Source organism: Podarcis pityusensis (genome assembly GCF_964106645.2).
Source record: "Podarcis pityusensis genome assembly, chromosome: 4".
NCBI lineage: Eukaryota > Metazoa > Chordata > Lepidosauria > Squamata > Lacertidae > Podarcis > Podarcis pityusensis.
In genome coordinates, this window is record NC_138027.1 from 3,456,399 (window position 1) to 3,482,454 (window position 26,056).

The 26,056-nt window shown below is 45.3% G+C and overlaps 2 protein-coding genes across 2 annotated transcripts; both read left to right on the plus strand.

Moving 5' to 3' along the window:
- Positions 1-10,242: 10,242 nt before the first annotated feature.
- On the plus strand, positions 10,243-11,286 carry LOC308475273 (olfactory receptor 52K1-like; the record flags this gene model as incomplete). The annotated part of the gene is made up of 1 exon (XM_081002331.1): positions 10,243-11,286. One exon carries the CDS (start codon positions 10,243-10,245, stop codon positions 11,236-11,238), a length of 996 nt encoding a protein of 331 aa, XP_080858457.1. The 3' UTR covers positions 11,239-11,286.
- A 1,834-nt stretch (positions 11,287-13,120) lies between these two features.
- Positions 13,121-19,264, plus strand: LOC308476349 (olfactory receptor 52K1-like; the record flags this gene model as incomplete). Its single annotated transcript, XM_081003891.1, has 2 exons — positions 13,121-13,193; positions 18,226-19,264. The coding sequence occupies exon 2, from the start codon at positions 18,275-18,277 to the stop codon at positions 19,262-19,264; it is 990 nt and encodes a 329-aa protein (XP_080860017.1). The 5' UTR covers positions 13,121-13,193; positions 18,226-18,274.
- Between the last annotated feature and the right edge of the window lie 6,792 nt (positions 19,265-26,056).

Below are 26,056 nucleotides of genomic sequence, written 5' to 3' on the forward strand. Positions count from 1 at the left end.
CAAAGTGCAAGTAGATAAATAGGTACCACTCTGGCGGGAAGGTAAATGTTGTTTCCGTGTGCTGCTCTGGTTCGCCAGAAGCGGCTTAGTCATGCTGGCCACGTGACCCAGAAATACTCTCTGTGGACAAACGCCGGCTCCCTCGGCCTGTAAACCGGCCTGTTGTCTCCACCCCCACTTAGGATCTGACCTTTGAGCTTGTCCCCATAATAAGTGAGGAGCCTAGATTGTCCCATACCCTCCAACATTTCTCCAATGAAAATTAGGGACGTCCCATTCCATAATGCTAATTTTACTATTTATACCCCGCACATCATACTGGGTTGTCCCAGCTACTCTGGGCAGCTTCCAACATCTATAAATACATAATAAAACATTTTTTAAAAATTAAAAAACTTCCCTATGCGACTCCGGGGTCAGATAACTCCATACCCTCCAACGTTTCTCCAGTGAAAACAGGGACATCCCTGGAAAACAGGGACACTTGGAGGGTCTGTTGTCTCAAAGTCACATTTCTTCACTCGTTCAAAAGTGAACGGTTAAATGTTGCAATTGACCCTGAGACGGGACCAGATTCTACAACCCACGTAGCGTTCCTTGGAGGTTTATTCATTCTCTTAAATGTACAGTGGGATGCATGTTTGCAACCTGCAATGTTCGCAACCCACAGCTGCGTGTCTGCGCATGCGCGGGTTGCGATTCAGCACTTCTGCACATGCGCAAAGCACGATTTAGCACTTCTGCACATGTGCGACCGCCAAAACACGGAAGTAACCCATTCCGGTACTTCCGGGTTCCGGCGGTCCGTAACCTGAAAAAACACAACCTGAAGTGTCTGTAACCCGAGGTATGACTGTCTTGCATTTCTATCCCTCGGTCTCTCCTGGGTCCTAGTCGGACACTCTAACCAGTGTACCATACTGCTTTGCCATGCAGAAAAGGCAGAGGTGTGGGACCACACGGCAAACTTGGGACTCTAAAGGAAAGTCCGAGCGGCAACTTCAGGTCTGAAGGGAAAGGTGTTTTGCTTTGCTGGAAATTGGCCCAGCAGGGAGGCAGGTGGCAATTGTTACAACAGGGCAGCTAATTGAGTCGTCTGCGAACAGGCAGGGGCCCTGGGGCCGCCCAGGCCGGGGAGAATCGAGTCCACTGCGGCCCCCAGACTCTGCCACTGTTATTGTCCAGCTCATTAAGGCTAATTGCACTCGGCAGTCTTGGCTGCACCCGCAGGGAGGTGTGAAAGGACAGTGGAGATAAACAGCAGCAACTTTAGAAACTTCTAACTTTGTCCACTTCCGGATTCCAGTAACTGAAAGCAAACAGCAGGCCACGAAATAGACACCTTGCCCTTTTCTATGGTGCTGGAAATGCTGCGGCCATTTCGGGTTGTGTTGTTGCAGGAATTTATGTATAGGTTTTTTGGGGGGTTGCCCCTCCAGCAGATACCATGCACTACTAGAATCAGCACCATCACTTTTGTGACTTTTGTGATTTGTCCCCACAAAACACTTCATCACAGTTTCTTCCTATCTATTCAAAGGGCCTTTGCTGCACGATACCAAATGTAAGAATTCACTGATAAATGCATCTATGTACTGGCTCACTAAGGGACGCGGGTAGCGCTGTGGGTTAAACCACAGAACCTAGGGCTTGCCGATCAGAAGGTCAGCAGTTCGAATCCCTGCGACGGGGTGAGGTCCCGTTGCTCGGAACCTGCTCCTGCCAACCTAGCAGTTCGAAAACACGTCAAAGTGCAAGTAGATAAATAGGCACCACTCCGGCGGGAAGGTAAACGGCGTTTCCGTGCGCTGCTCTGGTTCGCCAGAAGCGGCTTAGTCATGCTGGCCACATGACCCGGAAGCTGTACGCTGGCTCCCTCGGCCAATAAAGCGAGATGAGCGCCGCAACCCCAGAGTCGGCCACGACTGGACCTAATGGTCAGGGGTCCCTTTACCTTTACCTTACTGGCTCACTAGGGAAACTGCAGAAATGCATATAGACATGTGAGCTCAGCTCCTCAGCAGCCCCTCTGCCTGAGGGATAATTCCTGGCATCCTGATACCTGAGTGCCAGACAGGTAGCCATTCCAGAAATAACAAACCCAGATGGAGACTTGGCTGGGAAACAGGGAAATGTGAATATCTCTTTTGTTCCACTTGATGGGTGTTTGGTGGAGGGCAAGGAGAACCATGGGGCAGGGTCCAGGATGCTCAGATTACTGCCACCAGACCTCCCCTTTCATGATGTAACCATGATGTATTAGTGATGTAGTTTGGGGGTGTAACATGGGAATTAGCAGCTAATAAAAGTTTTGGTTCTCTTTTGTTTGGGGCTTCCATCTTGTTCCACCTGGTGGCAGGTGGGAGTCCTGTCGCGACAGTCTTCAATCAAGACCAAGCCGAGTGGCTGCTGTTTTGCTCTGCTATTCCTGGCTGGTGTCCTTGTTTTTTGTCCAAGGGAGCCCTCAGATTTCTCCGTTAACAGTGTTATGAGGAAGTTTTGCACAGATCCTGCTGATAAATGCTGATGTCATTTTTGCAGATTCATAGAGTTGGAAGGTCCAACCTTCCTGCAATGCAGGAATCGTGGCTACAGAATCCCTGATGGTCCAATCTCTGTTTTAAACCTCCAACAAAGGAGAGGCTATCACCTTCTGAGGGAGTCTGTTCCACTGTCAAAGGGCTCTTCTTGTTTTGCCAGACGGGGATGATAATAATAATAATAATAATAATAATAATAATAATAATATAATTTATATCCCACCAATCTGGCTGGGTTTCCCCAACCACTCTCGGTGGGTCCCAATAGAATAATAATAATAATGTAATAATGTAATAAAACATATTTTTATTATTATTAATAATAATAATAATACCCTGCCCATCTGGCTGGGTCCCTGGTCCTGAATGGGATAACTGTGCCCCTGAAGGACCAGGTGCGCAGCCTGGGAGTTATTTTGGACTCACGGCTGTCCATGGAGGCGCAGGTCAGTTCTCTGTCCAGGGCAGCTGTTTATCAGCTGCATCTGGTACGCAGGATGAGACCCTCCCTGTCAGCAGACTGTCTCGCCAGAGTGGTGCATGCTCTGGTTATCTCCCGCTTGGACTACTGCCATGCGCTCTATGTGGAGCTACCTTTGAAGAGGACCAGGAAACTGCAATTAATCCAGAATGCGGCAGCTAGACTGGTGACTGGGAGCGGCTGCTGAGACCACATAACACCGGTCTTGAAAGATCTACATTGGCTCCCAGTACGTTTCCAAGGAAAATTCAAAGTGTTGGTGCTGACCTTGAAAGCCCTAAACGGCCTCGGTCCAGTAGACCTGAAGGAGCGTCTCCACCCCCATTGTTCAGCCTGAGGTCCAGCTCCGAGGGCCTTCTGGCTGTTCCCTCCCTGTGAGAAGTGGTGGTGGCGCCCGCCCTGTGGAACGCCCTCCCACCCAGATATAAACAACTATCTGACTTTTAGAAGACATCTGAAGGTAGCCCTGTTTAGGGAAGCTTTTAATGTTTGAGGGACTACTGTAGTTTTTAATGACAGGTGTTTTAATGTATTTTTAATCTTTTGTTGGAAGCCGCCCAACCCAATCAGGCTCCAGGAGGGGAGTTGAATCAGCCAATCACACAGGACCCATTGTGTAAATAATGTATATATAGCCAGAGGTTTCGGGGAAGACTTACTCCCTGGTTACCATGAGCTGAAATAAAGAGCATGAAATCCGAGTATATTTCACTTTGTTTTGCTGACATTTTATATGTATATTTCTGAATCTTTTGTGATATGCATGCTTAGGTTTTTGGGTTTTTTAGCTTTTGACGCAGCCCCTCCTTGGGATTCCAAGAATTAAGATTCCAGCCGCTATTGTGGTTGGTAGACACTGATAATGTTCACTTCTGTATATCATGATCTGTATGATCTGTCTGTTAATATGTTCTGTATATTAAGCGGAATAAAAATGTAGTAAATTGAGAAATAAAATAGATTTAACGGATTAAAGTGAACACACATCTCTCAGAAGTGCCTCGTGGTGGTTCTGTGTTTAAACGGCCCCAATGAAATGAGTAAAGCTTTGCTAATATTCCTATTCTTTATTCACCTTTTTATCGACATTTATCAAAAGATCCCAGGGCAGTATGCAACATTAAAAACACATTTTACAGAGCATAATAAAAAAAAACCATAATAAAAAGCCTAATGATAGACTGAATAAAATGATCATAGATTGTTTAATGGCTAAAGGCCTGGGTAAAGAGGAATGTTTTTGCCAGGCATGGGAGCCACCACAAAAAAGGCCCCGTTCTTGTGTTGCCACCCTCCGAACCTCTCTGGGGGCGGGGGACATAGAGAAGGACCTCTGGCATCTGACAAGTACAGGGTCCTGGGCAGTTTGTATGGGAAGAGGAGGTCCTGGAGATATTATTATTATTTATTAATTAATTTTTTTATACCACTCTATACCTGCAAGTCTCATGGAGGGTTACAACATAAAATCACAATATAAAAACACAAAATACATAATAAAAACAAAAACAACTCAATAAAAAACCCCTCCCCAATACATTTTAAAAGAGCACTGGATATCGATTGAGGTTAACACATATAAACATATAACATGTATTAGGTAAAGGTAAAGGACCTCTGACCGTTAAGTCCAGTTGCGAACGACTCTGGGGTTGTGGCGCTCATCTTGCTTTACAGGCTGAGGGAGCCGACGTTTGTCCGCAGACAGTTTTTTCGGGTCATGAAAGGGAAGGTATCTTTTACCAGACCTGGTGGACTTGTATAGAGGTAAAGGCTTTCTGGGAAATGATATATATAGTGGTACCTCTGGTTAAGAACTTAATTCGTTACGGAGGTCCTTTCTTAACCTGAAACTGTTCTTAACCTGAAGCACCACTTTCGCTAATGGGGCCTCCTGCTGCCACCGTGCCGCTGGAGGACGATTTCTGTTCTCATCCTGAAGCAAAGTTCTCATCCTGAAGCAAAGTTCTTAATATTTCTGGGTAATATTTCTGGGTTAGTGGAGTCTGTAACCTGAAGCTTATGTAACCTGAAGAGTCTGTAACCCGAGGTACCACTGTAATGAGTTAAAGAAAAAGAAGTTAAAGAAAAATACTTTTGTTATTAAAAAAAAAACCAGAAGCCTGTTTACTGGGTATAGTGGGCGAAGAGATACTAAGGGAAGATAAAAGACTATTTATGTATGCAACAACTGTGGCAAGAATTATTTTAGCCCAAAAATGGAAACAGCAAGAAGTACCGATGAAAAAAGAGTGGCAGATTAAGATGATGGACTTTGCAGAACTGGCGAAGCTGACAGGAAAAATCTGAAACCGGCACAATCAAGTATTCCAAAAGGATTGGAGTAAATTTATACAATATTTGAAAGATCATTGTAAGCAATTAACATCACTAGCAGGGTTGTCCGATGACTTGTAATGAGAAACTTTCTTCCTTTTTTATATTTATTTAAATCTTGAGACATTCTGTAATAAGTCTAATTAGAATTGGAAAACGTATAAATTGCAGTGATATAAAGGTTAATTTCGAAAACTATGAGGCGGGAGGGAAGGAAGTTGATAGGCTCTAAAGAGCCAGTGTGGTATAGTGGATAGTGACGGTGTGAATGTATAACATTAAATGGAAAATAAATAAAAATTGTATTTTTTTCAAAAAAAAGGATGTGGCTCTGTCCTCTTGGCTTCAAAAGACATAGAACTCACTTACACTTGTAACTGGAACAACTGGTGGTTAGAGCATGGCTTACGTCATAGACAAAGGCATGGGGGCATTGACCAAATTCCTCACTACTATGAGCTGAATAAAGAGCATGAAATCCACACTCGACTCCGAGTATATTTCAGTAAATGTGAGGGATGGGCAGCAGAATTCAGGGTGAGGGCAGATGTCAACAGGGGCGGGGATTTTAGTATTTTAATTAGGCGGTTGTGATAGGCTGTAAACCCTGCGCATGCCCAGCCAATGGCGAAACAGGGGAAAGAACTTGCACTGCATGTAGCTTGTATTTTGCTAAGTTTGTGTGTGCCTACATTTGGACACCTGTGCTTGCAAGGATGTCTATGTAATCAATAAACTCTTCGCTGCTTCACCAATTTTGTTCAGATTTTGTTTTGAGGGTCTCAGGCCCACCTGTCCAGCCAAACTACAAGAAAGAAGATTCCACCTAAACATTAGGAAGAACTTCCTGACAGTAAGAGCTGTTTGACAGTGGAATTTGCTGCCAAGGAGTGTGGTGGAGTCTCCTTCTTTGGAGGTCTTTAAGCAGAGGCTTGACAACCATATGTCAGGAGTGCTCTGATGGTGTTTCCTGCTTGGCAGGGGGTTGGACTCGATGGCCCTTGTGGTCTCTTCCAACTCTATGATTCGATGATTCTATGATTCTATGATTCTATGAGAAGTCAGAGGTCAGCATATTCTGCCGTGGGCAGTGAGGATATCCAGCCCTCATCATAAACTCTGCAAACCTTGGGATTCCCCCAAACCTGGGGACTCCCTCTTGTGTGTGGATGGGGATGGGTGGTTTGTTTTTTGTTTGTTTGTTTGTTTGTTTTGAAAATAATATTTAATACTTTTTCCAACAATTTAAACACTACAAAGAAGAAGAAAAAAGAACAATACAAAACAATACAAAAACACTACATAACACATTAAACTAACAAAACAGAACAAAACAAAAACAGTTTAAAACACATCAAACAATTTCAGTATCTTATCTTTCATTCACTTATTTCAGTGACCTCCTCACACCTCCCTTTTTGTATTCCACTTCTGTTAATTGTTTCAGCAATTCCTTTCCATCTTCCTCTGTTTTCTATCCTATAATTATCTTAACTCATTCTAACCTTATTTTTTCCTTTAATGCTCTATTAATCTATTTATACTTAATTCCTTATAACATTTCTACTAAAGCCATATAACTTCATTCCAACATTTTTCTAATATTCATTAATTTTACAGTATTTCTGTAAATAGTCTTTAAACTTTTTCCTGTCTTCTTCCACCGACTCTTCTCCCTGGTCTCGGATTCTGCCAGTCATTTCCGCCAATTCCATATAGTCCATCAACTTCATCTGCCATTCTTCCCGGGTGGGTAAACCCAGGTGGTTTGGCCACATGAGGAAGATTCCCACTTCGAGAATAACTTGGCTCTGAGGGCATGAGGTAGAATTTTGTGTGTCTTGCTCATTCATAGTGCCTGTGTGACTGGCTGGCATACTTGGGTCAAGCTACAAATGGTCCATGATGCCAGATCTATGACCTGACCATCATCTCCCACCCAAGAGTGATAGAGCTGTGCCAATTCCCAACTGGAGGCTAAAAACGGACTCCATAAATTACGGCTCCCAAGAGGGGACCATCTTGCCTGGGACTCCTCTGAGAACAGAGCTGAGCTTACTTAATCCTGTCGGGCACAACAGCATCCTTCAGACCCTGCTGGGCCCTTGGATGCTTCTCAGCGCATCAAGGTAGGTAAAACTGCGGCATCTGTCCCTAAAGGAGGATGCTGAAATGGAAGAGGACAAGGTAAGGAACGTGGCTGAGTCAAACTAGGATGCTGGGCTGCTGTTTTAGGTGCAACATTATCCAGGTTGCCCTATGCAAGACTTACAAGGCTCAAAGTTGGACAGACAAGAGTCTGGGAAGCCCACATTCTATTCTGGGCACCCTCTTTCACGAAGAGCTGATCTGATGTGGATTTAGGGGAGAATCTGGAGGAAGATGTAAGGAGGAAATTTGTGGAGAAAAAGAGGGGAGGGAAGCGAGCTTGCCTAGGGATGTTGCACCACTTCTTTCCTGTCAATGGCTATTAGCCAGGATGGCTCTGCTCTGCTCTTCACAGTTGTGGGGAGAAAGTCCTGCTTGGGGCATCTGGTCGGCCTCTGGGAGAACCATTGGCCGCATCCAGTAGGCTCTCCTTTAGTCCCTGGATATATATTCCAGGAAAAGTTGGAGGTCCCTTCCAGGAATGCTTTGGAGATCCTTTCCACGCATTCTGTGTTCTGCCTACAGAACTGGGAGCAGAATCCTGCTCCCTGGGTCGGTGCGTCTTCAGGCAAACCTTGGGACAGATCCAGCCTGGTTTCAAGTCCAAAGTTTTGTGCAGGAGCTTCTGGTCTGAATAAAGGACTGTCAGCAGGAAGACTTGGCTTCTTGCAAGATGTGAAGGTCTGTTGACATTTGCCTTGGCAGTGACTCAGGAAGTTCTTGGAGAATAAGGGCCTCAATCATAATGGCTGTGTCCTCCTTTCAGGATAAGGGGCAAGATGCTGGGGAGCACAAGTGGGGAGTGCGCAGATCCTGCTTTTGGGCTGTCTTTTGGGCAGGGTTTCCCAAACTTGGGTCTGCAGCTGGTTTACACTACCACTCCCATCATCCCTGGCTAGCAGGACCAGTGGCCAGGGGTGATGGGGAGTCCAAAAACAGAAGGAGCCACTGTGGGAATAGGATCTGATTCAGCTACTGGGATCTTGCGCTCTTGAGTCTGTCTTGTCCACACTTCAAAGGGAGAGATGAAAGAACTGCTGTTTTGTTTTGTTGTTTTGTTTTGTTTTGTTTTGATTGAAAATTTTCTTGTTTTACAAAACCAATAAATAGACAAGGGAAAGTCCATATAGCGTCTCCACTTCCTGGAGTCTGTTTCACAGTTTGTTAATGTTCAGTATGAGACACCAATTGAACTGAATTGAATTTTATTACTGTGGTCACATACCAGTTCCGGCTCACTTACAATATCAGGAAAATCCTAAAACACAATAGGAATACATTAAATTTCAACTGGGTATAACAGAGACAATACAGATATAGTGGCAGTTAAAAATATATATTAAAACTTGATCACTAAAATATAACCTAAAATTGTCATTTAAAACCTTAATCATTTTGGTAGTACAGCTTGTTCCCTAAGTTTTATGGCAGTCGGACAGAATTTGGCCACCCTTAGCGTGATCTCAGGATCCTTGTCCTCTACCAGGAGTTTTGGACATTGAAGTTCGGACCCATTTGGAGATTTTTGTATAACAGGAGTGATAAATACCGAGCGTATATCCCCGTAGAAACGGCAGTGTAACAAGGCATGAGAGACAGTTTCCACCTCCATCAAGCTGCAGGGGCAGACTCGTTCCGCGTACGGTTTACCCTTTAATCTGCCCTGCAACAAGGCAGATGGCAGCACGTGAGACACTAATGTCATAGACATCTTACAGTTGGGGGGAAAGAAGGGGGAAAGAAAAGGGAGGGAGAGATGGGGGTATTGTTCTATCGTTCAATTGCTTAGTACTAGTGTGGGGATTTGTGTCAGCATCCCATGGGTAGGTCCTTTACCTATTTACCTTATTACCTATTTACCTATTTACTTCCTTACTTATTTTTATTGGCATTGCGGGGGGTGGGGTGTTGAGGGGTCCAGAGGGTTCCGTTCAATTGGTTGTCGTGTGGCTTGTCTGTATGGAGGGTGGGGTGGGTTCTTGGGTCAGGTTACTCATAGGTCATTGTCTCGTTGTGCTGTGTATGTGATGAAGGGGAACAACACCGGGGTGAAGGCATCTTCCTTTGCTTGTACCCCTGCTAATTTACGTTTGTTGGTTAACTTCTCTAATAGAGCGGTTTCCCACACGTTTTGGTACTACTGGTCTATGTTCACTCCTGATAGGTCCTTCCAGTGTCATAGAATCGTGCTAAAGCATCCATGACAGATGGCCATCCAACGTCTGTTTAAAATCCTCCAAGGAAGAAGAGTCCACCAAAACACGTTGGAGTCTGTTCCGCTGCTGAACAGCTCTTAACATAAGAAAGTTCTTCCCGATGATTTGTTGGAATCTCCAGTCTTGTAACTTGAAGCCATTGTTCCCTTAGAGCAGGAGTTAAAGTAGCATCAAATTGTGATGTTTCTAGCTGCTGCAAGTAAGTGTCTTGTAAGTTTTTTGACATGTATGAGTGCATTGTTGTCCTGGAATATATTTAATAGGGCTAGTTCTGGAGTTCCTTTTATTATCTTTTTGGTTATTTTGGAGATTTCCTGCAGGAATGAACTTTGGGGCATTTCCACCTCATGTGGAGATATGTGCCTATGGAGGTGCAAGCTCTCCAGCATTTAGATGCTCCTATTTTACAGATGGGAATAGATTTGGAGGCTACCTAACAACAACAAAAATAGAATGGTGGAACTGTTCCTCTCTTTCTTCTTTTCAGATCTAAGGATTGTTATCTCGAATCATTGCGAAGATGGCTGGAGGGGACCAGAATGGAACAGCCAACGTCTCCTACACAGACTTCCTTCTGCTCGCCTTCCCAGGCCTCCAAGAGTCCAGATATCTCCTCGCCATCCCTTTCTTCTGCCTTTACTTCATGATTGTTGCAGGGAACTCCATCCTGATCTACACCGTGAGGGCAGATCACAGTCTCCATTCGCCCATGTACATCCTGATTGCTTTGCTCTTCGCAGTCAACATCTGTGGCTCCACCGTCATCCTTCCCAAGATGCTCCTCAGCTTCCTTCTCAGAGTCAGCCACATCTCCCTGACAGAGTGCCTGATCCAGATGTTCTTCCTCTACTTTGCCACCATGCAGGACTGCAATCTTCTTCTCCTGATGGCTCTGGACAGATACATGGCCATTTGCCACCCTCTGCACTACACAGACATCATGACGAAGAAGCTCCTGGTGATATTGACACTGGTCGCTCTTGCCCGGGGCGTGGCTTTCGTCAGCCCAGTAGTGATCCTGGCCTCCCAGGTGAGGTTTTGCCGGTCCAACATCATTGGGCATTTTGCCTGTGAGCACATGGCCCTCATGAGGTTGTCCTGTGGTGACATCTCCAGGAACAAGGTTCTAGGCCTGGCAGCAAGAACCATCACCGCCATCTTTGACTTTGGCTTTCTCCTGGGTTCTTACGGCTGCATCCTCCAGGTGTCCATGCAGATGAGCTCTGGCCACGCCCGACACAAGGCCTTCCACACCTGTGGCACCCACCTCATGGTCATCTTTACAACCTACTCTTCCAGAATCATCTCCTCGATTGTCTACCGCTTAGCCAAGTCAGCCAGCCAGGATGTCCACAATCTCATCAGCACAATATACCTGTTTCTTCCCTGGATCCTGCACCCCATCATTTATGGCATGAGGACTAAGGAGATCCAGGACAGTCTTTGGAAGCTGCTCAGGAGGAAATGGGCTCATTTGGTCCCTGGGAAAGCTGTGGCTGTGAGCAGAATCAAGTGACCGATCTGTCTGTGTGGATACGAGGCGGGTTTAGCAGAACTATCTAGAGGAGACATTGGACACTTGGTGACCAGGTTGCCCAAGTCTGGTCTAGATTCATGTAAAGGGGTTTTCAGGGGTTTTCATGAGACACAGGGAACAAATGGCAAAAGTTTGCTGGTTGGGTCTCTTTTAACGGCCATGGAAGGATTCTGCAACACATTCCTTTGAAGGTCCTGCCCTGGCCACCATTAGAGTCAGAGGACTTCTGGCTTTTTGCTCCAGGTTTGTGTCTGGGCAAGAAGTTTCACCTGCCTTAGCAGAGGAATAATAGGACACCTGACAGTATCCTTGTCACCTGAACTGCACTCCACCTCTTGACTTTCTTGTCCCACAGAGTGGCTGGGCTAAATGAACTAGGCAAGAGGGGGTTAATAGTTTTGGCTCAACCTTCCTAAAAGTTATGCCTTTGGCTTCCTAATCCTAGGCTGCTGCCAATCTGCAGCTAGGGAAAATCAGTCTGTGCATGCTCAGAACCACTCACTTCATTACAACGTTTAGCATTTATATGGGGTCTGGGAATGTACAGAGTTATTTTATTATTTATAATATTATATATTGTTATATTAGAGTATGTGAACACCACCCTCCTGCAAAATGTCAGCAACATTAAAAACTTTAGAAGCAATCGTTCCTCAGTGTATCAGTGTTCTATAATTTTTTTTAAATAAAAAAACTGAACATGAAGGAATGGGATTTCCAGATATATAAAACTTTTACTTTGCTGTAAGGAAAGCAGCTGCTAGAGACTGGTACGAACTAGATCTGGTCACACACTTAGAAAAGTTTGTTCTAAAGAGACAAAAAGAAGCAGCGTTATAGCACCAACAGTTAGCAACATATTCTAGGTCCATTTTGGTTTAACAATCTGTGGTAAATTAAGAAATAAAATCTGTCCAGAGTTCTCATCTCCCACATCATGGCTTTGCAATGAACTTGCAACATGTGTTTATTACTTATTCTTATTATTCTTATTTATTAAATTTCTATACCGCCCTTTCTCCAAAGATTACAGGGCAGTTTACGATATAAAAACACAAAAATACATACCATAATAACCAACAAAAACAATAACAACAACCACCCCAACACATATACATGTGTGGTATGCAGGAGCCCGTACAGAGTCCGTAAGTAGGTTCCCTATTGATAGGAGAAAATAACAGAGGCCAACCAGAGAATATTGTGAAGCAAAGCAGCTCGTAAGCCTGATCTTTATTGATCTGTTGCAACAGGGTGCTCCCCTCACACTCAGGAAAGGAGGAGGAACCCCGAACAAAGGTGTGCCTGCCCTTATACAGTATAGACATTTTAAATTCCCTGCCCTGTAGCCCAAGACCACCCCCCAAAACATCATACATGCATCACAGAGGGAGGCGGTCTACAGCAGAAATCCTTTCTGCCAGGATACCTGATAATGGTCACTGGTTGGTTTACCTGGGCAGCCTGGCCATTCTTTTGTGATGGTTAATACTTTAGTTCCTGACTCCAGGTCACAGGCTCACCCTATTCATGCACACATACGCCCTTAAAACAGGTCATCAAAAGACAATGGGGAGGCTTTCCCATTTCCTCCCTCTTTGCAGAGAAACATTTGATGTCATTGGGAGAGTCAAAATGGCTTCAGGATTGTTCTCCTATTTCAGACACGTGGTTTATATACTTGTGCATGTGTTTGCCTCGCACATTTATGAACATTTAATTTATATTTGAGACTTTAGAATTATTATAACACTAGGAAGTGGTTCAAAGACTGGGCCCCTTTGGGACCATTAGGAGCTAGACCTGAGACAACACCATCTCGGCTGCTGTTGCTCCAGGAGGAATTCACTCTCGTGGCTATTTAAGCACCTGGTTTGCAGCCAGACAGGCCTGGAACTCCACCACCTGGCTGCCACAACCTCTTCTGGGTCTCAGTGAGTAATGCTAGGCTGCATATTCAGAGGTTATGTGAATTGCGGGGGGTGGAGGGGAAAAGGATGCTGTCAGAGGTAGCCGTGCCATGGGTCCCCGACCCGTGTGACCCACTGTGCTCTGGGAGAATTGGGGGCAAGGAGGCCTTCCATTCCCATTTCTTTGATGCAGGAGCCTCCAGATGTTCTGCTTCGGGGGCCGATGGGGGCTGCAGTCCAAAACATCTGCATCAAGTGCTGTTTGGGCATCAGTACTGTTTGGACGCGGGTGGCGCTGTGGTCTAAACCACTGAGCCTAGGGCTTGCCGATCAGAAGGTCGGCGGTTCGAATCCCCGCGACGGGGTGAGCTCCCGTTGCTCGGTCCCTGCTCCTGCCAACCTAGCAGTTCGAAAGCACGTCAAGTGCAAGTATATAAATAGGTACCCCTCCGGCAGGAAGGTAAACGGCGTTTCCATGCACTGCTCTGGTTCTCCAGAAGCGGCTTAGTCATGCTGGCCACATGACCCGGAAGCTGTACACTGGCTCCCTTGGCCAATAAAGCGAGATGAGCGCCGCAACCCCAGAGTCGGCCATGACTGGACCTAATGGTCAGGGGTCCCTTTACCTTTACCTTTACTGTTTGGGCATCAGTACAAAAAACCAAGCAAGGGGCATCCACTTCTGATCACAGCTGTGTGAGGAACATAGATTTAAAGCCCCCCTCTTCCATGCCACAATCCCAGTCTTCCTGGTACGTTTCTGAGCACAATTCAAAGTTTTGGTGCGGACCTTGATAGCCCTAAATGGCCTTGGCCCAGTATACCTGAAGGAGCGTCTCCACCCCCATCGTTCAGCCTGGACACTGAGGTCCAGCTCCGAGGGCCTTCTGGCGGTTCCCTCACTGCGAGAAGCAAAGCTACAGGGAACCAGGCAGAGGGCCTTCTCGGTAGTGGCACCCGCCCTGTGGAATGCCCTCCCACCAGATGTCAAAGAGAAAAGTAACTACCAAACTTTTAGAAGACATCTGAAGGCAACCCTGTATCAGGAGGTTTTCAAATGTTTGATGTTTTATGATGTTTTATATGTGTTGGAGAGGGTTACCATATAGCCAGGAAATCCTGGACAAATTAAGGATTTGGGGCCAATTTGTTGCATCCAGGGGGATTTTACACAATATTTTTGAATCATGGCAGCCCTAATGCTGGAAGCCACCCAGAGTGACTGGGGCAGCCCAGCCAGATGGGTGGGGTATAAATAATAAAATTACTACTACTAGTAGTAGCCAGGATGGCTATACTCTGCCCTCCATAGTTTGAGGCAGCAGTGCTTCTGAATCCCAGTTGCTGGACCCACAGGAGACGGGAGACTTGCTCTGGCGCTCAAATCCTGCTTGTGGGTTTGCCTTTATCGGTCGCTGTGAGAACAGGAAGCTGGACTAGATGGGACACTGGCCTGATTCATTTCATTTATTAGACTTGGCACCCGAAGCCAGTGTGGTGTAGTGGTTAAGAGCGGTAGTCTTGTAATCTGGGGAACCGGGTTCGAGTCTCCACTCCTCCACATGCAGCTGCTGGGTGACCTTGGGCCAGTCACACTTCTTTGAAGTCTCTCAGCCCCACTCACCTCACAGGGTGTTTGTTGTGGGGGAGGAAGGGAAAGGAGAATGTTAGCCGCTTTGAGACTCCTTAAAGGGAGTGAAAGGCGGGATATCAAATCCAAACTCTTCTTCTTCTTCTTCTATTAAAGATATAGAATGCATATTACGATAAAGGGGGGGGAATCATATGACACAGTAATATTTCGTTTAGCAACCATTACAAAAACATAGGTAAAGGTAAAGGGACCCCGACCGTTAAGTCCAGTCGTGGCCAACTCTGGAGTTGCGGCGCTCATCTCGCTTTATTGGCCGAGGGAGCCGGTGTACAGCTTCCAGGTCATGTGGCCAGCATGGCTAAGCCGCTTCTGGAGAACCAGAGCAGCGCACGGAAACGCTGTTTACCTTCCCGCCGGAGTGGTACCTATTTATCTACTTGCATTTTGACGTGCTTTCGAACTGCTAGGTTGGCAGCAGCAGGGACCGAGCAACGGGAGCTCACCCCGTCACGGGGATTCGAACCGCCGACCTACTTGCACTTTGACGTGCTTTCAAACTGCTAGGTTGGCAGGAGCAGGGACCGAGCAACGGGAGCTCACCCCATTGCGGGGATTCGAACCGCCGACCTCCTGATCAGCAAGTCCTAGGCTCTGTGGTTTAACCCACAGCGCCACCCATATAATAATAAATAATATAATAAATATACTAATATAATAAACAAAGCAATACTCAGGCCCAGTAATGAACAAATAAACAAAAATAAAACATTGACACCTCCTAGTCCAAAAATCATTCACATCAAAGCAACAATCCCCACCCTTTAATCTCCCTGTCCAGAGGTCTGGTGCAAAGGACAGCTGTTGCAAATCAGTGCTGGTCGGTTGTTTCTCCTCTCCCTTTTGCAGGATCAAAGCAAAGCAGGAAGATGGAAATAAAGGGTCAACCTGCTTTGCATCTGATGGGAGGGCGTTCCGCAGGGCGGGAGCCACCACTGAGAAGGCCCTCTGCCTGCTCCTCTCCTGCTGCTGATTCAGCAAGGTCTTATGTTCTGAGTATCCCATACTAGCTATTTTGATTTTGGGGGAGGGGAATATAGCACCCTGAAGCAAAATATGTGAATGATGTCATGTTCAGATTGGCTCCCCTGAGCGTTCAGGTCCAGTTATGGTTCAGGTGACGACACTTCCCCCTGCCTTGATCCACATCCGAATGCCAAACATTTCCCTCCTGGTATGTCCAGTCGTCTTGCTGCTGGTCACAGAATCCTAGAGTTGGAAGGGACCCCAAGGGTCATCTAGTCCAACCCCCTGCAATGCAGGAATCTCAGCTACAGCATCCAGGACAGATGCCCATCCAACCTCTGATTCAAAACCTCTAAGGAAGGAGAGTCCACCACGTCCTGAGGGAGACTGTTCCACTGTCAAACGGCTCTTACTGTCAGAAAGTTTAGTCGGAATCTCCTTTCTTCTAACTTGAAGCCGTTAGTTTGAGCAGTAGAAAACTAGTCATCAGCTCCCAGGTAAGGTTGGTCTTCCACGACCCCCATCTTCTTTTCTGGTGGGGCCATAGCGATCCTTTTAGCACTTCCTGCCTAGGCAAGGATCCCAACAACGACATCTGCATTTTGTTACATGTCACTCCATCTCCAAGCCGTGAGAGATTCCTGAGGCTCCAGCACTGACCCAGGGTTTGATTTTCAGACCCGGATCCTCTTGGTCACCCTCCTCTGCCCACCTTATCCGCTCCATCTGGTACGCAGGCTGAGACCCTCCCTGCCTGCAGACTGTCTTGCCAGAGTGGTGCATGCTCTGGTTATCTCCCTCTTGGACTACTGCAATGCACTCTACGTGGGGCTACCTTTGAAGGTGACTCGGAAACTACAACTAATCCAGAATGCGGCAGCCAGACTGGTGACTGGGAGCAGCCGCCGAGACCACATAACACCGGTCTTGAAAGACCTACACTGGCTCCCAGTACGTTTCTGAGCACAATTCAAAGTGTTGGTGCTGACATTGAAAGCCCAAAACAGCCCCATATACCCGAAGGAGCATCTCCACCCCCATCGTCCAGCCCGGACACAGAGGTCCAACTCTGAGGGCCTTCTGGAGGTACCCTCGCTGTGAGAAGGGAGGCTACAGGGAACCAGGCAGAGGGCCTTCTCGGTAGTGGCACCCGCCCTGTGGAACGCCCTCCCACCAGATGTCAAAGAGAACAACAGCTACCAGACATTTAGAAGACATCTGAAGGCAGCCCTGTTCAGGGAAGCTTTTAATGTTTAATAGGTTATTGTATTTTAGTGTTCTGTTGGAAGCTGCCCAGAGTGTCTGGGGAAACCCAGCCAGATGGGCGGGGTATAAATAAATTATTATTATTATTATTATTATTATTATTATTATTATTATTATTAACATCCTTCATAAATTGTGGTGCCCAGAACTGGACCCAAGACTCCAGGTGTGGTCTGACCAAGGCAGAATAGAGTGGGACTATGACTTCCCTTGATCAGGACAATAGACTTCTGTTGATGTAGTCTAGAATAGCATTAGCCTTTTTTGCTGCTGCATCACACTGTTGACTCATGTTCAGCTTGTGGTCCACCAAGACCCCTGGCTCCTTCTCACATGTACTGCTTAGTAAGCCCACGTCATTCCTTGCCACCACTGATGGGCTGATGGGAGTTGTATTCCAATGCATCTGATATCCACCAGGCGGGCAAATGCTGCTGTAAACTGTATCTTTAGCTAAGCTCCACCAGTGCCGGCAAATAAGAAATCCCTCGGGATTCGATTATTCAGGCCTCGTGGCAAAATGGCAGCCAATGTGACTACCAGCCCGTCTCAGTTTCTGCCTCTTGAGCTGGTGGACAAGTGCACAGGCTCACAAATTCACATCATGATGAAAAGTGACAAAGAAATTGTTAGCACACTCCTAGGATTTGATGGCTTTGTCAACATGGTACTGGAATATGTTACAGAGTTTTAGATTACACCTGAAGGACGAAGAATTACAAAGCTAGACCAGATTTTGCTATGTGGAAATAACAACAACAACAACAATTTATTTATACCCCGCCCATCTGTCTGGGCTTCCCCAGCCACTCTGGGCGGCTTCCAACAAAATATTAAAATACCATAATGCATCAAACATTAAAACCTTCCCTAAACATAACAATGCTGGTTCCCAGAGAAGGACCAGAAGTGTAAATAAAGTCATTTGCCATCATTGAAGACTTCCTGTTAAATATTCTGCAGGAATATATTGATGAAACTTGATGCGTTTTTTATTTTTTAAATTTATACAAAGGCAAATTTCCATTTCAGGAAAACTGCATCGTTAACAATGACTTTGTAAGTTAAAACCATGACTTTGTTATACAGGCAATAAAGATGTTGTTTTTTAAATAATAATTATTATTATTATTATAAAAAAAATAAGAAATCCCTCTTCTTCCACCTTCCCAGGCCCTAGTTGCCTAAGTATTGGGCAAGAACTCCACCCACCCACCCGAAAATGGGCATGGAGACCCCAAGTGGAGCTGCCAACATCTCCTACACGCAATTCGTCCTTCTTCCGTTCCCCGGCCTTGAGGATTCCAGGCAGTTCCTTGCGATCCCTTTCTTCTGCCTCTTTGTGGTCATCCTGGCGGCCAACTCCGTCCTGATCTACACGGTGAAGGCGGAAGAGAGCCTCCACTCGCCCATGTGCCTGCTCATCGCCTTGCTGCTGGCGGTCAACATCTGTGGGACGGCCACCATCCTCCCCAAGATGCTCCTCAGCTTCCTTCTCCGCGCCAGCCGCATCTCGCTGGCCGAGTGCCTGGTGCAAATGTTCTTCTTGTACTTCACGACCGTCCTGGACTGCAACGTCCTGCTGATGATGGCTCTTGACCGGTACGTGGCCATCTGCCACCCGCTGCGCTACGCGGACATCATGACCGGCCGGCTGCTGGCGTTGCTGACTCTCGCCTCCGTGTTGCGTAGCATTTTCGTCGTCAGCCCCGTGGTGATCCTGGCTTCCCGGGTGAGCTTCTGCCGCTCGGACGTCATCGGCCACTTTGTCTGCGAGCACATGGCCCTGATGAGGTTGTCCTGCGGCGACATCTCCATCAACAAGGCAGTGGGGATGGCGATGCGGTGCGTCGACGTCATCCTGGACTTCAGCATCCTCCTGGCTTCCTACAGCCAAATCATCCGCACGGCGCTGAAGATCGCTTCCGGCAACGTCCGCCACAAGGCCTTCCACACCTGCGGGACACACCTGATCGTCCTCTTCGTCAGCTACTCCTCCCGCCTCTCCTCCTCCATCGTCTTCCGCCTGGCCAAGTCGGCCTCCCAAGACGTCCACAACCTGCTCAGCGTCATGTACCTGCTGTTCCCCTGGGCTGTCCACCCTGTTATCTACGGGGTGAGGACCAAGGAGATCAGAGAGAGCCTCCTAAAGCTCTTCAGGAGATCCGATGGCCTTCTCCTTAGGCCTTTCAAGGCAAAAAGCACTAAATGAGCTGCTGTTGGATGGCTGCTTGCCAGGGTTTCTTGATCTGGGGAAAAAACAGCAAAGACCTGATGAAGAGAGCACAGCAGAGGTTATATTTTCTGAGAATCCTCCGGAAAAACAATCTCTCAAAGGACCTGTTGATGACATTTTACCATTGCACTGTGGAGAGCGTATTAACTTGTGGTCTGTGTGTGTGGTCTGGGAGCTGCACGGCCAGGGAAAAACCAATGCTATCCAGGGTTGTAAAGACTGCAGAGAGAATAATTGGGTGCACTCTTCCCACCTTGGATCAAATCTATGCTGCCAGGCGCCACAAGAAAGCGGCAGAGATAGCGCAGGATAGTGCTCACCCCGGAAATGATCTCTTTCAGCTTCTGCCTTCTGGAAGAAGGCATAGGGTTATAAAGACTAGGACTAGCGGCCTGAGAAACAGTTTCTATGCAAATGCAATTCTGGTTCTAAACGCAGCATAAGGGGTCTCTATAGTATAGTGTATTTTAAAATCGGGTTTTAGAGTTTTTATGGGTTTTTGAATGTTTTATGTAGTTTTGTAGTAGTTTTATGTAGTTTTCAATTTCACTGTTCTGCATGGGACAATGACAATAAAGATATCGTATATCGTATATCTGTGATTCCTGCATTGCGAGGGGTTGGACTGGATGACCCTTGGGGGACGCTTCCAGCAATTCTGCAATGTTTTGGGGGTTGATTTAAATTAATTTAATCCACTGTACGCTTTTTGGACTATTTTATGCATACCGCTTAGAACTTCCAGCAATTAAGGGGAGCACAAATGGCTAAAATATTACATGTAGCCATAGTTGAAGAAGAAAATGTATCTTGGCCGATCTTGCATTCTGTATTTTTAATATTTTTGTAAGCTGTACCCAGAGAACTCAGTGATAAAGGCAGCATACCAATGTTATAAATAAATACCGACTCAGGGAGACCCAGTGCATTATTAGCAGAGCTGTCTTTCCCATAGGGCTTGGTGGTGCGTAGCGCCAGGGCGCTGGTCTCTCAGGGGCGCCCCAGCGAATAGGGGAGCTGTGCGGCTTTGGCAGCGGCTTCCCCTTTCCCTACACGCCCGCCAACTGTGCCCCGCCAAATATATGGCTGGTGGGCACGCAGCTTCCCTCCCAAGCTTCTGCAGGATCGCCCTCCTCCCGAGGAGGCTTGGGAGGGAAGAATAATAATAATAATAATAAATTTTTATTTATATCCCGCCCTCCCCAGCCAATGCCGGGCTCAGAGCGGCTAACAACAGTAAAAGTAACACAGTTTACATAAAATCACAATCAATTAATTGAAACACATTCTAAAATCAATTCATTCTAAAACCAATTCAGAATCAAATTAATGGCAACCATTGGGCTAGAGTTCTATGAGGATTACCAAAGCATAGCTGTCAACTTTCAGATTTGAAAATAAGGGATCAGCAGCCTCACCTGTCCCGGGGACAGTCTACAGGATATCTGGGATAGCAGCAGGAAACGGCGCTGGAATAAGGGAATTTCCCACCAAAAAAGGGAAGGTTGACAGCTATGTACCAAAGGAGGGGGTCAGACTGTGCCTTGGCCAAAGGCCTGGTGGAACAGCTCTGTCTTGCAGTCCCTGCGGAAAGATGTCAAGTCCCACAAGGCCCTAGTCTCTTGTGACAGAGCGTTCCACCAAGTCGGGGCCACGTCCGAAAAAGCCCTGGCTCTGGTTGAGGCCAGCCTAACCTCTCTGTGGCCCGGGACCTCCAAGATGTTTTTGTTTGAAGACCATAAGGTCCTCCATGAGACATGCGCTCTCCTCCCGAGGAGGCTTGGGCGGGGCGCAACTTCACTCCCAAGCCTCTGCAGGGATTGTTCTCCCACAGCGGCATGGTGAAGAGTTGCAGCCCTCCCCCATGGCTGGCAGTGCGCAGCTACAGCCACCCCAACAATATTGTGGTAATTCGGGGACACTGGACGGATATTTGCATCCCGGTGCCGCCTCTGCTAAAGACGGCCCTGATTATTAGCTTGGCTGACTGTTTTCCTGTCTTGTTTGGGAGAAGCTCTCCAGAAATAATCCTGACCAAAGATAACAGGGCTAAAGAAAATGTTTAAACAAAGTTTTGCTCAGAAAATAGAAACTTTTTTTATTGGGAATACTGGATATGGACATAACGAGGGGAAATAAGAAAATATTTCTTTACGCCACAGTGGCAGCGAGAACATTAATTGCCCCCCAAAATGGGAAAAATAAATTATACCGACAAAAAAAGAATGGCAAGATAAATGATTTGACTATATAGAATTGGCTAGAATGACAGGTGTGATTAGGGGTCAGACCAAACAAAAAATTCAAAAAGAATGGGGGAAATATAGAAATTACCTTAAAAAGCAGTGCCCTCAAATTAATAGTTGGACTTGTTTTGATTAACTTTTGCAAAATGAATTATGGGGTAAAAGCTAAAAACAGAAAGAAAAAGGGGTGGAAATGAAATGAGAAGGAAACAGTTTACTAAAGATGAAAGTAAAGGCAAGTGGAAGAATTGAAATATGGTATATACACATTGTTTAATATTTGTTTAGTATAGATTTTTGTATTTTCCTTTGATATTGTATTGCCTTTTCTTTTTTTCCTTTTCTTTTTCTGTCTTTTTCTTTTTTATTAGCATGTGTTTTTGTGTTGCAAAATAAAAATACATATTAAAAAACCAAAAACAACAGGTTTATTGAGTCTCCGTCCTGATTTGCTTGTGCAAAGCTTACATGGATGTTGGAGCATCCCTAGTCTTCACTGAACATCACCCCCCCCCCCCCCCGTTTTCTTTTGCAAGGAGGTTATTCGTTCACCCTGCACTCATCCTGCTTTGCTTGTGTGGTATTTAGACATTTCCTCATCAATCGGTTGTCCATCCCACACCATTTGAAACATTTTCCCCATTGTGAAAAGTCCATTGTTGGGGATCCATTGGCGCGAATATTTCCGCTTGCCCAAGGCGGCTCCCCCTGGATTTTTTGCCAGGCCCCTTATTAGTGAGGCCGGCAGGGTCACAGGTGCAGGAATGTGAGCCGACCGCAAAACTGCTAAGAACCAGTCAAAAAGGGAATGAGCGGCTGGTTTTTAAAGTGGAAAGTAACAGTATTTATTCCGCCCCCCCCCCCAAAAAAAATTATTAGTTTTCTCTTATAACACATAGACAAAAACACAAAAGAAAAACATTACATTTGACACAACATAAAAACTTAACAACAATAAAAAACACACAAAATAAAAAAACCTTAAGGTAGATAAGGACAAGATGAAATTATACAATTGAATATAAATATAGATGGGAAATGGCTATGTATTGTGAGTACTTATCTACTTTAAAAAATTTTCACCTATGATCTTTTTCTTTTACTTCTTTGTTTTTTCTTTGTTCTTTTTTTCTGATATCTTATCTTTCATTTCACTCCTTTATTGTGAATAGCATTTTATAGAGGTATAAATAACTGTAAATATGAAAAGAGATAAAATATTCTCTAATTTTTTCCTTGGTTATATGTATTTTCTTTTTCTTTTGTATTTTCTTTTGTTGTAAATATGTATGTTTTCTAATTTGTACTTAATAAAAGATCTAATAAATAAATAAATAAATAAAAGTTCCGGGGGGGGGGGGATGGGGACCACACACACACAAAATAAAGAAGATTTTTTTCTTCTTGTCCCCTGGTGTATTTACATTGCTAAAAGACTTCCTCGACACCCTCTAATCTGGATTTCATCATATTACATATTTAGCAGTTCCCAATTTCATATTTATAACATCAGTATCTTCTTTCATTACAAACTTCTTAACCTTACTTCCAATTGTAATCCATATTAATCTTTATTAATAATCTTTTTCTATCCCTCAGCCTAATCTGTTACTTCTAGGGATTTCTTAATTATCTTATATTAAAATATATTACTAAATATTCTTTAAATTTCTTCCAGTCTTTTTGTGTTTCGTCCTCTTTCTGGTCGCGGATTCTTCCAGTCAGGTCAGCTAGCTCCGAAAAGTCCATCATCTTCATCTGCCATTCTTCTATTGTCGGTATTTCTTGCAATTTCCAATTTCTTGCAATAGTTGGCTCAGAAATGGAAACAAGAAGAAATTCCGACGAAAGAAGAATGGCAGACAAAATTAATGAACTATGCAGAATTGGCTAAAATGACAGGAAGGATTCGAAACCTGCGTTACCAGAGATACACCGAAGATTGGAAGAAATATACAAATTATTTGAAGAGCAAATGTAATCAACAAATTACGCTAGAAGTTTTGTAAGGAGAAATGTATGAAACATTACAAAGAAGAGAAAGAAGAGAGATACCAGTTATGTGATTTAAATGTAATAGTGAAAATAAGAAATGTAAATCAAGCAAATAGATTGGAAAGTTTTCAGATGTGATTGATGGAAGTAAAAAAAAAAACCTGTATAAGATGTAAAAGTATGTTTAATTATTGTTGAAAATGATATGTTGAAAAACTAATAAATTTTTTATAAATAAATAAATAGATAAAGTGAAAGGTAGCTCCGTTTTTAACCATCATCATCATTTTCACATTGTATATACCTCCTTTCCTTATTGCTGTATACTGTAGGTACAAGCTGAAGAAGCCACAAAATATACAACGAAGCTCACGCCTCAGTCTGATCCAATACAAAAAAAAAGTTACAGTGGAAGCTCGGTTTTCGAACATCTCGGAAGTCGAATGTTTCAGCTTTCAAATGCCCGAACGTACCACGTGGCTTCCGTATTGAGTTTTCTAGATGTAAACTCATAAACTCTTATCTCTAATTCTGTAACAAATTATTGTGTTATGCATATCCTTATAAGCTTGAGTTTGTAATCTCCATTTGGGTTTGTAATCCTTGACAGAATACGTACTTTTGAACGGATTAGTTTTTGTTACAACTGACTATTGATTTGCGAGCAGGGACCACTCCCACTATTGAAATTTATATTGGCCAGAGTTCTTGGTGTGCTTATTTCTTGGTATATTTAATAACAAGGAGACCACAGTAGAAGCAGAAGGAGGGCAGGCCAGAGGACTTGCCTGCTTGCCCCTTGGAGACCCAACCTGCTAATTTTAGGAGACCCATTAGCAGCAATTATGAGCTGCGCCCAAGAGAGACGCCGGTGCCAGACCTCTGCCGACGATTCGCTCCGGTCATATTTAACTGCTGCTCGATCAGCTGGCAGTCGGGGGCGTCGCTGCTAGCTCCCCTGCTGCATGGGGTTTTTTCCAGCGATGAAGGAGCCGGTGGTGAGTCACGCTGCTGAAGCAACCTAAGAGAATAAGCCCCCCGAGGAACCTGAGCGATTTCTGCCCAATAGCCTTGCTAAGCACAGGAGGAAAACTTCTCCTGTGGTGATTTCAGCTCGAGTAAAAAAGGCAAGCGGCAAAAGAACGTTCCGAAAGGCTAAGCTTGCTGGTGCTCCACTAAGGCTTGGAAGAAGGCTCCAGGTTCCACAAGGCTCCGAGGATTCCAGCGAGCGGAAGGATCACCTAAACCAAACCGCGTCGTCTCCGGGGTGAAAAGGGGCAAGCCAGGGCTTCCCCGACCTTAAGTGGCCTTTCTAAGGCCCGCCCCTGCCGCCAGCCAATTGGCTGGCGCCACAGGGGATGCTAATTGGGGGAATCCCTGCCTCCCGCGAGGCTGGCACCAGCCTCGGGAGAGCGAGAGTGGGCGGGGTCGTGATCCCACAACCCCCCCTCCTCCTGACGATCGGAAGGGGCATTAGCAGCAATTATGAGCTGCGCCCAAGAGAGACGCCGGTGCCAGACCTCTGCCGACGATTCGCTCCGGTCATATTTAATGGCGTGGATTATCTGAAACTGGACATTAGAAAAGTCCTTCCATCGGATGGTGAGCAAAACATAGCGGCTTGATTGCATTAGTATTTCAGCATTAGTATATTAGTATTTTAGTTGTATTTTTAAAACTATGGGTTGTACATTTTTCTTTATGTTTTTTTTTTTTTTTTTGCTAAACTGCCTTTTCAATTTTTTTTTACAATGAAGGGGCGTATACATTTTATGAAATAAATAAATGACATCGATAAAACAAGTTTGAACTAGCTGGGTAAAGCATTCAAAAGTTAATTGGAATAAATGATGGGCTAAGAACAAATTGAAAGACACGTCAGCCTTCTTGCTCTTGTGCTCTTTTTGCAATCCTGTTAACTGGTTCTGAAGAAAGTGGTTTGATTGATTGATTGATTGATTGATTGCATTTCTATGGAGACTGAGGACTTGTTTCTTCTATGCAGTCCATGGAGATCAGCTGCACACCTTTCGCTCCTGAAAAGTGCTTCTTGAGGAACCAGATTAATTCCAAAAATAAAAGCTCATTCCTGGCTGATTCTGCATTTCCACGCAGTGTGTCCATTTGAAAGCAGATATAGGTGGTCCCAGCAAAGAGGGGCCCTGGATACAATACAATACGATAATCTTTATTGTCATTGTCCCATACAGAACAACAAAATTGAAAAAAATCTGCACCAGACATTCAAAACCCAACAAGCCTGCTATCCCAGCTATCCCAGCCTGGTTAGCCCCCTAAAAACTCTGATACCCCATCATTAAATACAATATACTCCCATAGAGACTACCTTAAAGGTAAAGGTAACGGGACCCCTGACCATTAGGTCCAGTAGTGGCCGACTCTGGGGTTGCGGCGCTCATCTCACTTTATTGGCCGAGGGAGCCGGCGTACAGCTTCCGGGTCATGTGGCCAGCATGACTAAGCCGCTTCTGGTGAACCAGAGCAGCGCACGGAAATGCCGTTTACC